Source organism: Phoca vitulina, unplaced genomic scaffold (assembly GCF_004348235.1).
Source record: "Phoca vitulina isolate PV1807 unplaced genomic scaffold, GSC_HSeal_1.0 scaffold59, whole genome shotgun sequence".
In the NCBI taxonomy this organism is placed as follows: Eukaryota; Metazoa; Chordata; class Mammalia; order Carnivora; family Phocidae; genus Phoca; species Phoca vitulina.
The window spans coordinates 5,306,020-5,318,856 of NW_022589762.1; the positions used below are offsets into that span (position 1 = coordinate 5,306,020).

General features: G+C 40.1%; 1 protein-coding gene across 4 annotated transcripts in view; it reads left to right on the top strand.

Annotated features, from left to right (window-relative positions):
- Positions 1–12,837, top strand: part of TIGAR (TP53 induced glycolysis regulatory phosphatase) — a 32,435-nt gene that overhangs the window by 11,010 nt on the left and 8,588 nt on the right. For 3 of the 4 annotated variants that reach the window (XM_032390902.1, XM_032390903.1, XM_032390904.1), the window contains one exon: positions 2,318–2,439. In XM_032390902.1, coding sequence (XP_032246793.1) covers positions 2,318–2,439 — 122 coding nt within the window. Of the gene's footprint in view, positions 1–276; positions 333–2,317; positions 2,440–12,837 lie in introns of all 4 variants that reach the window. The other variant, XM_032390905.1, reaches the window with a different exon arrangement.

Here is a 12,837-nt window from a genome sequence, read left to right on the forward strand (position 1 = left end):
CCCGTCCCTACTGGCTTTGGAATGATAAACTATTTTCATTCTTTCAATTGTTACCTTTAAATTTTTACCATTCATATCTAATGAAGTATAATATCACTATCTCCTTTCCCCCAAAATACAAGGAACTTACATGACTATTGCTTAGTATCTTAGTCCTATCCTTTTTTAACCACACGACATAGGCATTATTATTTGATTTGTTATTTAGACAATGTTTGTTTAGATTTACATATATATTTACCAGTTTCTCTCCTTCTCATTTCTTTTGCATCTCAGACCTTCAATCCTGAAGTATCTTCTTTGAAAGGTCCCCTACAGCAGATTGGTTGGTGGTAAAGATAGTTTTAATTGTTTCTATTCTAGACAATTCTATTTTTATTCTATTCAGCATTTTTTTAGCCTAGACAATTTAGACTGACAGTTCTCTTAGCACTTGTTATTGGGCTGTTTTGTTTTTTTTTTTGCTTCCATTGCTCCTGTTAAGAAGTCTTCTCTCAGCCAAATCATGTTCCATGGTAGGCAATCAGTCTTTCTCTGCAACTGCTTTTAAAATCTTTTGTTTGATTTTGGTATTCTATAGGTTTCCCTTAATATATCTAGGAGGGATTTTTTTTTTTTTTCTTTTTAATTTATCCTGCTTGGTGTTTTATCTGTAGATTTTCCATCATTTCTGGAAAATTCTCAGCCATTATCTCTTCATATTTTCTTTCTTCTTTCTGGAGTTCCAGTCAGATGTATGTTAGGGAATATCATTCTGTCCTTCATGTCTCTAATAGATGTGAGATGTGTTTCATCTCCTTTGTCTGTGCTGCATGTGGGGTAATACCTCAGCCCTGTCTATGAGTTCGTTAAGCCTTTCTGTTACTGAATCTCCCTTTATCCACTGAAGGATTGTTTACCTCCTCAACAGTTCATAATATTTTTCATTATTAAAAGATCTGTCTGGTTCTTTTAGAAAGCTGTCTGGTCGTTTTTGATGAGTTCTTGTTACTTGCTTATTTTTGTGATTCCGTCTTTATGTTTTATTCACAGTTTGTAGTCTGTATCTACTGATTTCAATGTCTGAAGTATTAATGATTCTGAATCTCTTTTTTGTTGTTTCTGCTGACTTTCATTCACGATGGATTATTTTCTTGTATGTTAAGTTACTGACTGAACTATTATTTGCTCTAACTTAGTAGGAAACGTGTTAGCCTTTATTCAGTCAGATTTGCTCTGAAGCGAATTTGCACTTGATTTTACTATTGACCTGAGACTATACCAGCTTCCTTGTAGGGTCTCTGGCTTCCAGGAATGCTGAGTTCAGTCCTACTACCTTGCAGTGCCATGCAGCAGGCTCCCTCCCCGAGCTGCCCCCTTGCTTTTGTGCAACTCCATTTTTCTAATGTTAATATTCAGGTTTCAGCTCAGGGTATTTTGGTTGCTTTGCATTTCCTCTTAGAGACTTTCCTTAGATCCTGTGAGCAGCATGCACACACACACACACACACACACACATAACACACACACACACCCATTTAGTTCTTTCGCAATAGGAGGACGCTTCAGAGTGTTTAATCAGCCCTTCTCCTGGTAATGAAGGTTCCAAAGTTTTTTTTTTTTTTTAGGGAAAAGGAAGGAATGAAGGAGGAAGGGAACAAGAGTGAGGGGAAATAATACAATATTGAACATTTGGGCAGTGGAGGTAAAGAAGGGAAACTTTTTAGGTGAGGATCCTACCTTTCAAATGCAGCGCCTGGGTTGAGAACATAAGATCAGAGCCAGCATTAAGAAAATAACAGCTAATGAGGGGCGCCTGGGTGGCTCAGATGGTTAAGCGTCTGCCTTCGGCTCGGGTCATGATCCCAGGGTCCTGGGATCGAGTCCCGCATCGGGCTCCCTGCTAGGCGGGGAGCCTGCTTCTCCCTCTGCCTCTGCCTCTCTCTCTCTCTCTCTCTCTCCCTCTGACTCTCATGAATAAATAAATAAAACATTTAAAAAAAAAAATTAAAAAAAAAAAAAAAAAGAAAATAACAGCTAATGAAGGGATGGGCAGACACAAGAGAGGGGAGAGCTGGAGACAACTGAATTCTCATCATCATCTGATTCCCATTAGGCAGACATTCTTTTGGGAAACATTTGAATACCTGAGCCTTTATAGGATTATAGCTTAATTTTACTTGCTTTTTTGGTTCTCTGAAAGGTTATATAGAAAAGTACCCAAGGAAATCTTTTAATAAAATGTAGATAAATTCTATTTATATTTTCTTACATGTGATTTATTTGCATCTGTTATCTTTATATTTGAATGTTATTGTTCCTTCTCTGACAACCACAGGACAAGGAATAGATGAGCCTCTTTCAGAAACTGGATTTAAACAAGCAGCTGCCGCTGGCATGTTTCTTAATAATGTGAAGTTTACTCATGTTTTCTCCAGTGACCTCATGAGGACAAAGCAGGTAAGTTAAAGTCAAGGTTTAGACTGATGAGTAAAGAGTTTCAACAGTTATAACCTTGAAAACTGCTTCCTGAGTCTGTAGGAAATTCAGTTACATGCAGATACCATACCCATTCCTCTCCTTCCCCCGCCAACAGAACTTCTTTCTTTTCATTTTACTTTTGTACTTTATTTTATTTTGGTAATTTTTAAATTAAAGTAGTTTGGGGAAAATGTCTAACAAAATATCTTTAAAAAGACAAAGAAGGTTTATGAGAGAGAGCCAGCAGAAACACCAGACGGGGGAATTTAACCCACAAAGACATCAAATATTGGAATCCAGACACAGTTAGAAAAGAAAACAACTATGTTACTCTAAAGAAATAAAAGGCATGTTTGAAATATCTTTAGGGAACAGATTACTATAAAAATGACCCCAGAGAATTAAAAAGGAACCAAATAAATGTCTAAAGACTCCATGGAGGGAATAATTCACCCTGAGGGAATAACAGGGTTGGAATACAGTCTCCCTGCATAAGCAACTAGAGAAACAGGAAAAAATTTATGAACAGCTGTTTGCAGACATTAGACTTCAGACAGTGTGGGCCTGTGATCCCCAAATGAAGTGAAACAAATGAGGTGAGCCCTTGGATTGTCCTGGTGTTCCACCTGACGCAACTTCCCGATGCTGGTAGGAGAAGCCAGATAGAGCCAGTGACTTCAGTGAATTGAGAAGACAATGCTTGGAATTTGGGGAGATTAAATAACTAAAGATTGTGGGGCAGAGTGCTGGAAGAGGGAACTGCACAGAGAAAGAACTCTAGAAATATGGATAGGGATCCCCTGAAATTCTGGGTGGACTAGAGTCTGCATGTGCGTAGGTGAAATTGCATGAGGCCAGGTATAAAACATAACTGCTGGGGAGAGAACAGTTGCTGGGGAGCCAGAAGCCAGACAATGTCAAGAGCTCCCACAGGTTGGGAATGATTTGAGTTCCTACCACCCAGAGTGGAGAGATTTTGTTAAATACATCAGGCATACAGTGGAAACTTCAGAAAGGTCACACCTTAACAGCGAGGCTGATCTGTGCTCAGAGGAACATAATGAGGCAAGAAATAGAAGATATAAAAAGAACCAAATTTGTTAAGAAAGAAAAAAAAGAAGAAGAATGTAGCAGGAGGGGAAGAATGAAGGGGGGGAAATCGGAGGGGGAGACGAACCATGAGAGATGACGGACTCTGAAAAACAAACTGAGGGTTCTAGAGGGGAGGGGGGTGGGAGGATGGGTTAGCCTGGTGATGGGTATTGAGGAGGGCACGTTCTGCATGGAGCACTGGGTGTTATGCACAAACAATGAATCATGGAACACTATATCTAAAACTAATGATGTAATGTATGGGGATTAACATAACAATAAAAAAATTAAAAAAAAAAGAACCAAATTCATCTTCTTGAGATCAAAAATACAATATTCTGAAATGAAAATTTCACAGGAGGGGATTACTAGCAGGTTAGACACTGTTAAAGAAGAGGTCAGTGAACATGAAGTCATAGAAACAGAACATCCCAAAATTAAGGAAGAAAGAAGACTAAAAATGGAAAAATGGGGGTGTCTGGGTGGCTCAGTTGGTTAAGTGTCTGACTCATGATTTTGGTTCAGGTCATGATCTCATGGGTCGTGGGATCGAGCCCCACGTCAGGCTCCATGCTCAACTGGGAGTCTGCTGGAGATTCTCTCCCTTTGCCCCTTCTCCCACTCGTGTATGCTCATGCTCTCTCTCTCTCTTTCTTTCTCTCTCTCTCCTTCAAATAAATAAATCTTTAAAGGAAAAAAAAAGGAAAAATGAAGAGTCTCAATTGAGGGACCTGAAATAGACCCATACCTATATGGTCAGGGTGTTTTTGTTGTTGTGGGTTTCTTTTTTTCTTTTTTTTTAATATTGGTTTGGGCTTTTTTTGTCAGTTGATCTTTTTTAGTTCTCTGTTATTATTATTTTTTTTAATATTTTATTTATTTATTTGAGAGAGACAGAGATAGTGAGAGAGAGCTCGAGCAGGAAGGAGGGGGAGAAGCAGGCTTCCCGCGGAGCAGGGAGCCCGATGCGGGGCTCGATCCCAGGACCCTGGGATCATGACCTGAGCCGAAGGCAGAGGCTTAACCATCTGAGCCACCCAGGCGCCCCGTAGTTCTCTGTTATTATTTTTAAAGGAGTCTGGCTAAAGGTTTATCAGTTTTATTGATCTTTTCAAAGAATCAGCTCTTGGTTTCATTGATCTGCTTTATTCTTTTTTTAGTTTCTACTTCATTTATTTCTGCTCTTTATTATAATCTCCTTCCTTCTGCTGGTTTTAGGTTTTGTTCTTTTTCAAGCTCCTTTAGGTGTAAGTTATGTTGTTTTTTGAGATTTTTCTTGCTTTTTGAGGTAGGTCTGTATTGCTGTAAACTTCTCTCTTAGAATAGCTTTTGCTGCATCCCAAAGAAAAATCTTGGAACCTTGTGTTTTCGTTTTAATTTGTCTCCATGTATTTTTTGGTTTCCTCTTTAATTTCTTGGTTGACTCATTCATCATTTAGTAGCATGTTATTTAAACATGGTAAAGAGCATGTATTTGTGCTGCTCCCAAATTTTTTCTTGTGGTTAATGTCTAGTTTCATACTGTTGTGGTTAGAAAAGATACATGGTAGGACTTTGGTCTTTCTGAATTTATTGAGACTTGTTTTGTGCTCTAATATGTGATCTATTCTGGAGAGTGTTCCATGTACACTTGAAAAGGATATGTAGTCTGTTGTTTTAGGATAAAATGTTGTGAATATATCTATCTGTTAAATCCATCTGGTCCAGTGTGTCATTAAAAGCCACTGTTTCCTTGTTGATTTTCTGTTTAGATGATCTGTCTATTAATGTAAGGGAGATGCTAAAGTCCCCAACTATTATTGTATTCCTATCAATTCCTTCCTTTATGTTTGTTATTAACTCCTTTATGTATTTGGGTGCTCACATGTTGGGTGCATAAATATTTACAATAGTTATATCTTCTTGTTGGATTGTTCTGTCTATTATTATATAGTATTCTTGTCTCTTGTTACAGTCTTTGTTTCAAAGTCTATTTTGTCCAATATAAGTATTGCACTCCAGCCTTCTTTTGACATCCATTTGCATGATAAATGTTTCTCCATCCGCTCACTTTCAATCTGCATGTGTCTTTATGCCTGAAATGAGCCTCTTGTGGGCAGCTTATAGATGGGTTTTGTTTTTTTATCCATTCTGTCATCCTATTTCTTTTGATTGGAGCATTTAGTCTATTTACATTCAAAGTAATTATTGATAGGTAATTATTGAATTTACCTTGATGAAGTCCCAGTAGTTCATTTTGTGTGTTCTTCATTTCTGATTGGTTCTTTTTTATCTCTGTGTTAAGGGTCTCACTGATGTCCTCCACTTTTTTTTCAACTCCAGTGAGTATCTATATGAGCGTTACTTTACATTCTCTATCAGGCATATTACTTCTCTCCATTTCACTTAGGTCTCTTGCTGTGATTTTGTCCTGTTCTTTCATTTGGGGCATATCCCTATCTCCTCATTTTGTGTAACTCGCTGTGTCTGTTTCTGTGTGTCAGGAAAGTCAGCTACGTCTCCTGCTGTTGCAAATCGTGGCCTGTGAAGAAGTCCTGTCATGCCCTGCAGCGCAGTGTCCCCTCTTCACCAGCACCTGACTCTTCAGGGGTGTCTCCTCTGTGCTGTGTGCACCCTGCTGTCGAGGCTAAGCTGCTTTTGCTTTCAGTCCAGTCATCTACAATGGCTCTCTTTGCCTGTTGTGGGCAGGGTTTGGTCCCTGTGTTGTTAGTGGGCCAGTCTGGTGGGGCTGCCTTGGGCTTGAGTTGAGTCAGACCAGGCATTTGCCAAAGCTGTGGTAGCACCAGACTTCAGGGTGCTTTCCCTGTGTTGTGCTCCAAGAAGCTTTCATTGGTGGGCAGGGCCTGCCATCAGACCAGTTGTCTGCCTTCAGCCCACTGCTGGGGCCACAGTGTGACTCGGGTGTGTGCTTATCTTTCCCTCTTCCCAGGGCAGGGGTCACTTTGGAGTGGTGCTGGCCACTGTCGGGGCTACTTTCGCACTGCCAGGCCTGTGGCACCACCCTGGTTGGGCGGGGCCAACATTGTATTGAAGGCGGTGGATCCACAAGGTGCTGGAGGGTGGGGTGGCAGTGTTAGCAAGTTAGGTAGTGAATGTCTGCCTCGCTGGGTCCTACAGGGGCCATGTGTGTATGCATTGGGGCTGGGGAGGGAGATGGTGCGTGTCAGCTCCTTTGTTCCTGGAGGAGACTGCTGCCCCTCTGGACTTGCTCTGAGATTAGTAAATAACTCTCCCTCCTGTATTTCCCAGGCGTTTTTCAAACTGCTGCTTCTGTATTCTATCTTGTTGGGCAGTTTGTTGTGCTCTCTCTCTCTCTTTTTTTAAATATTTTATTATGTTATGTTAGTCACCATACAATACATCATTAGTTTTTTGGTTTTTTTTTTTTAAGATTTTATTTGACAGAGAGAGAGACAGCGAGAGAGGGAACACAAGCAGGGGGAGTGGGAGAGGGAGAAGTAGGCCTCCCACAGAGCAGGGAGCCTGATGCGGGGCTGGATCCCAGGACCCAGGGATCATGACCTGAGCTGAAGGCAGATGCTTAACGACTGAGCCACCCAGGCGCCCCCATCATTAGTTTTTGACATAGTGGTCCACGATTCATTGTTTTCATATAACACCCAGTGCTCCATGCAGTACATGCCCTCCTTAATACCCATCACCGGGCTAACCCATCCCCCCACCCCCCTCCCCTCTAAAACCCTCAGATTGTTTCTCAGAATCCATAGTCTCTCATGGTTCATCTCCCCATCTGATTCCCCCCCTTCATTTTTCCCTTCCTTCTCCTAATGTCCTCCATGCTCTTCCTTATGTTCCACAAATAAGTGAAACCATATGATAATTGACTTTCTCTGCTTGACTTATTTTATTTAGCATAATCTCCTCCAGTCCCATCCATGTTGATGTAAAAGTTGGGTATTCATCTTTTCTGATGGCTGAGTAATATTCCATTGTATATATGGACCACATCTTCTTTATCCATTCATCTGTTGAAGGGCATCTCGGCTCTTTCCACAGTTTGGCTATTGCGGACATTGCTGCTGTGAACAATTGGGTGCATATGGCCCTTCTTTGCACTACATCTGTGTCTTTGGGGTAAATACCCAGGAGTGCAATTGCTGGGTCATAGGGTAGCTCTATTTTTAATTTTTCGAGGCACTTCCACACTAGTCTGGTTTCCAAAGTGGCTGTACCAACTTGTATTCCCACCAACAGTGTAAGAGGGTTCCCCTTTCTCCACAACCTCTCCAACATTTGTTGTTTCTTTCCCTGTCCATTTTTGCCATTCTAACTGGTTTAAGGTGGTCTCTCTGTGTGGTTTTGATTTGAATTTCCCTGATGGCTAATGATGATGAACATTTTTTCATGTGTCTCTTGGCCATTTGTATGTCTTCTTTGGAGAAGTGTCTGTTCATGTCTTCTGCCCATTTTTTGACTTGATTATTTGTTTTTTAGGTGTTGAGTTTGAGAAGTTCTTTATAGATCTTGGAAATCAGTGCTTTGTCTGTAGTGTCATTTGCAAATATCTTCTCCCATTCTGTGGGTTGCCTCTTTGTTTTGTTGACTGTTTCCTTTGCTGTACAGAAGCTTTTTATCTTGATGAAGTTCCAAAAGTTAATTTTTGCTTTTGTTTTACTAGCCTTTGGAGATGATTCTTGAAAGAAGTTGCTGTGGCTGATGTCAAAGAGGTTGCTGCCTATGTTGTCTAGGAATTTGATGGATTCCTGTCTCACATTGAGGTCTTTCATCCATTTTGAGTTTATCTTTGTGAACGGTGTTAGAGAATGGTCGAGTTTCATTCTTCTGCATGTGGCTGTCCAATTTTCCCAGCACCATTTATTGAAGAGACTGTCTTTTTTCCATTGCATATTTTTTCCTGCTTTGTCGAAGATTATTTGACCATAGAGTTGAGGGTCCATATCTGGGCTCTCTATTCTGTTCCATTGGTCTATATGTCTGTTTTTGTGCCAGTACCATGCTGTCTTGGTGATCACAGCTTTGTAATATAGCTTGAAATTGGGCAACGTGATGCCCCCAGCTTTGTTTGTCTTTTTCAACATTTCCTTGGCAATTCGGGGTCTTTTCTGATTCCATACAAATTTTAGGATTGTTTGTTCTAGCACTTTGAAAAATGTCATTGGAATTTTGATCGGGGTGGCGTTGAAGGTATAGATTGCTCTGGGTAACATAGACATTTTAACAATGTTTCTTCTTCCGATCCATGAGCATGGAATGTATTTCCATCTTTTTGTGTCTTCTTCAATTTCTTTCATGAGTGTTCTGTAGTTCCTAGAGTATAGATCATTTACCTCTTTGGTTAGGTTTATTCCGAGGTATCTTGTGGTTTTTGGTGCTATTGTAAATGGAATCGTTTCTCTAATTTCTCTTTCTATGGTTGCATTGTCAGTGTATAAGAAAGCAACTGATTTCTGTGCATTGATTTTGTATCCTGCCACATTACTGAATTGCTGGATGAGTTCTAGTAATTTGGGGGTGGAGTCTTTTGGGTTTTCCACATAAAGTATCATGTCGTCTGCGAAAAGAGAGAGTTTGACTTCTTCTTTGCCAATTTGAATACCTTTTATTTATTTTTGTTGTCTGATTGCTGTTGCTAGGACTTCTAGTACTATGTTGAACAATAGTGGCAAGAGTGGGCATCCTTGACGTGTTCCTGATCTTAAGGGAAAAGCTCTCAGATTTTCCCCATTGAGGATGATGTTCGCTGTGGGTTTTTCATAGATGGATTTTATGAACTTGAGGAATGTTCCCTCTATCCCTATACTCTGAAGAGTTTTAATCAGGAAATGATGCTGTATTTTGTCAGATGCTTTTTCTGCATCAATTGAGAGGACCATATGGTTCTTCTCCCTCCTCTTATTAATGTGTTCTATCACATTGATTGATTTGCGAATGTTGAACCACCCTTGCATCCCGGGGAGAAATCCCACTTGGTCGTGGTGGATGATCCTTTTAATGTATTGTTGGATCCTGTTAGCTAGGATTTTGTTGAGGATTTTGGAATCCATATTCATCAGGGATATCAGTCTGAAATTCTCCTTTTTGGTGGGGTCTTTGCCTGGTTTGGGGATTAAGGTAATGCTGGCCTCATAGAATGAGTCTGGAAGCTTTCCTTCTGTTTCTATTTTTTGAAAGAGCTTCAGGAGAATAGGTATTTTTTCTTCTTTGAATGTGTGGTAGAATTCCCCAGGGAATCCATCAGGCCCTGGACTCCTGTTTTTTTGGGAGGTTTTTGATCACTGCTTCAATCTCGTTACTGGTTATTGGCCTATTCAGGTTGTCAATTTCTTCCTGTTTCAGTCTTGGCAGTTTATAGGTTTCCAGGAAGGCCTCCATTTCATCCAGATTTCTCAGTTTATTGGCATATAGTTGTTGATAATAATTTCTAATAATTGTTTCTGTTTCCTTGGTATTAGCTGTGATCTCTCCCCTTTCATAATTTTATTAATTTGGGTCCTTTCTCTTTTCTTTTGGATAAGTCTGGCCAGTGGTTTATCGATCTTATTAATTCTTTCAAAGAACCAGCTTCTAGTTTCGTTGATCTGATCTACTGTGTTTCTGGTTTCTAATTCATTGATCTCTGCTCTAATCTTAATTACTTCTCTTCTAATGCGTGGCTTAGGCATCATTTGTTGCTTTTTCTCTAGTTCCTTAAGGTGTAGAGTTAGTTGGTGAATTCGGGATTTTTCTATTTTTTTTGAGTGAGGCTTGGATGGCTATGTATTTCCCCCTTAGGACCACCTTTGCAGTATCCCATAGGTTTCGGACTGATGTGTTTTCATTCTCCTTGGTTTCCATGAATTGTTTAAGTTCTTTGATTTCCTGGTTGACCCAAACATTCTTGATCGGAGTAGTCTTTAGCTTCCAAGTGTTTGAATTTCTTCCAAATTTTTTCTTGTGATTGAGTTCCAGTTTTAAAGCATTATGGTCTGAGAATATGCAGGGAATAATCTCAATCTTTTGGTATCGGTTGAGACCTGATTTGTGACCCAGTATGTGGGTCTTCTCGAGTGCACAAGTTCCATGTGCGCTCGAGAAGAATGAGTATTCTGTTGTTTTAGGATGGAATGTTCTGTATATATCTATGAGGTCCATCTGGTCCAGTGTGTCATTCAAAGCTCTTGTTTCTTTGTTGATTTTCTGCTTAGATGATCTGTCTATTGCTGAGAGTGGAGTATTGAGGTCTCCTACAATTAATGTATTGTTATCAGTATGACTCTTTATTTTGGTTAACAGCTGGCTTATGTAGATGGCTGCTCCCATGTTGGGGGCGAGGATATTTACAACTGTTAGATCTTCTTGTTGGATAGGCCCTTTAAGAATGATATAGTGTCCTTCTGTGTCTCTAACTACAGTCTTTAGTGTAAAATCTAATTTGTCTGATGTAAGAATTGCTACCCCAGCTTTCTTTTGAGGTCCGTTGGCATGGAAGATAGATCTCCATACCTTCACTTTCAGTCTGGATGTATCTCTAGGTTCAAAATGAGTCTCCTGTAGACAGCATATGTATGGGTCCTGTCATTTTATCCAGTCTGCAACCCTATGCCATTTTATGGGAGCATTTAGGCTGTTCACGTTGAGAGTCGTTATTGAAGGATATGAATTAATTGTCATCATGTTGCCTGTGAAGACATTGTTTTTATAGATTGTCCCTGTAAATTTCTGTTGTATATCACTCTTGGGGTCTTTCTCCTTTTATAGAACCCCCCTTAATATTTCTTGCAGGGCCGGCTTAGTGGTCACATATTCTTTCAGTTTCTGCTGGCCTTGGAAGCTCTGCATCTCTCCATCCATTCTAAATGACAGCCTTGCTGGATGAAGTATTCTTGGCTGCCTGTTCTTCTCATTTAGTACCCTGAATATGTCTTGCCATATTCTTTTTGGCAAGCCAGGTCTCTGTGGATAGGTCTGACGTTATTCTGATGTTCCTGCCTCTGTACATAAGGAATCTCTTCCCCCTAACTGCCCTTAAGATGGTTTCCTTGGTTCTAAGATTTGCCAGTTTTACTATTACATGCCGGGGTGTTGGCCTGTTTCCTTGATCTTGGGAGGGGTCCTCTCTGCCTCTAGGACACGAATATTTGTTTCATTCCCCAGATTAGGGAAGTTCTCAGCTACAATTTGCTCAAATATATCTTCTAGTCCTCTCTCCACCCCCTCAGGGATTCCAATAATTCTGCCATTGGAACGTTTCATGGTGTCACTTATTTCTCTGATTCTATTTTCATGGATTCCGAGTTGTTTTTCCCTGGCCTCCTCGTTTCCCTTTTTGTCTATTAATTAGTCTTCTAGGTCACTAATTCGTTCTTCTGCCTCACTTACCCCCAGCTGTTAGATTATCTAGATTAGATTGGATCTCATTGATAGCATTTTTAAATTCTGCCAATTCAGCTTTCATTTCTGCCCTTAGAGATTCTATGTTGCCATTAATTGATTTCTCCATTCTAGCCATTGTCTTCACAATTGCTAGCCTGAATTCCATCTCTGACATCTTGGTTATATCTGAATCCATTTGTAAATCTGTGGCATGAGTCATAGTCTCTGAGTCTCTTTAAGGGCTTGGACTCAGTTTCCTCTTGCTCTCGGGGCTCTCCCAGAGCCAATCCTGTTGATTTTTTAAATTCCAGGTTTTAAGTCCTGCTGGGTGTAAGAACTCACAAAATTTGGACCATCTGGTTTTCAAAACCAAATGTTATGACGGATTTGTCTTCCTCACAGGAGCTTCCCAATGTGAGGGTCTGTTTCTCTTCCTTCTCCAGGCCTTTGGCTCCCTCCCTCCTGTGGGTGGCCCATCACATCTCAGTGTGGCCTCTTCTCTACCTTTAGTTGTGGAATTTGTTCTTTAGTTGTGGAATTTGTCCAAAGGCTGGGTCATTTTCTGGGTTATTTACACTGATGTGAATGTTACCTTGTTGTATCCGTGGGAGGAGGTAAACCTGGGTTCCTCCTACTCTGCCATCTTCCCTGGAAGTCAGAATCTTTTTATCAATTGTGTTTTGACAAACGTGCCAAGGTAATTCAGCACTTGAAAGGTATTCTTTTCAATAAAATGTGCTGAAACAATGGGCTATTCATATGGAAAAACATGAACTTTTGCCTTTAGCTCCTATAACACAAAAATTAACTTGTAGCTGATCTCAGCACAAATCTAAAAGCTAAATCTATATATCTTCTATAAGAAAACACAGAGAAAAATCTTTATAAAGGTTTCTTAATGCAAAGCATAAACAAGATGCAGATTGGGAGGAAATTATGAATGTGTATATT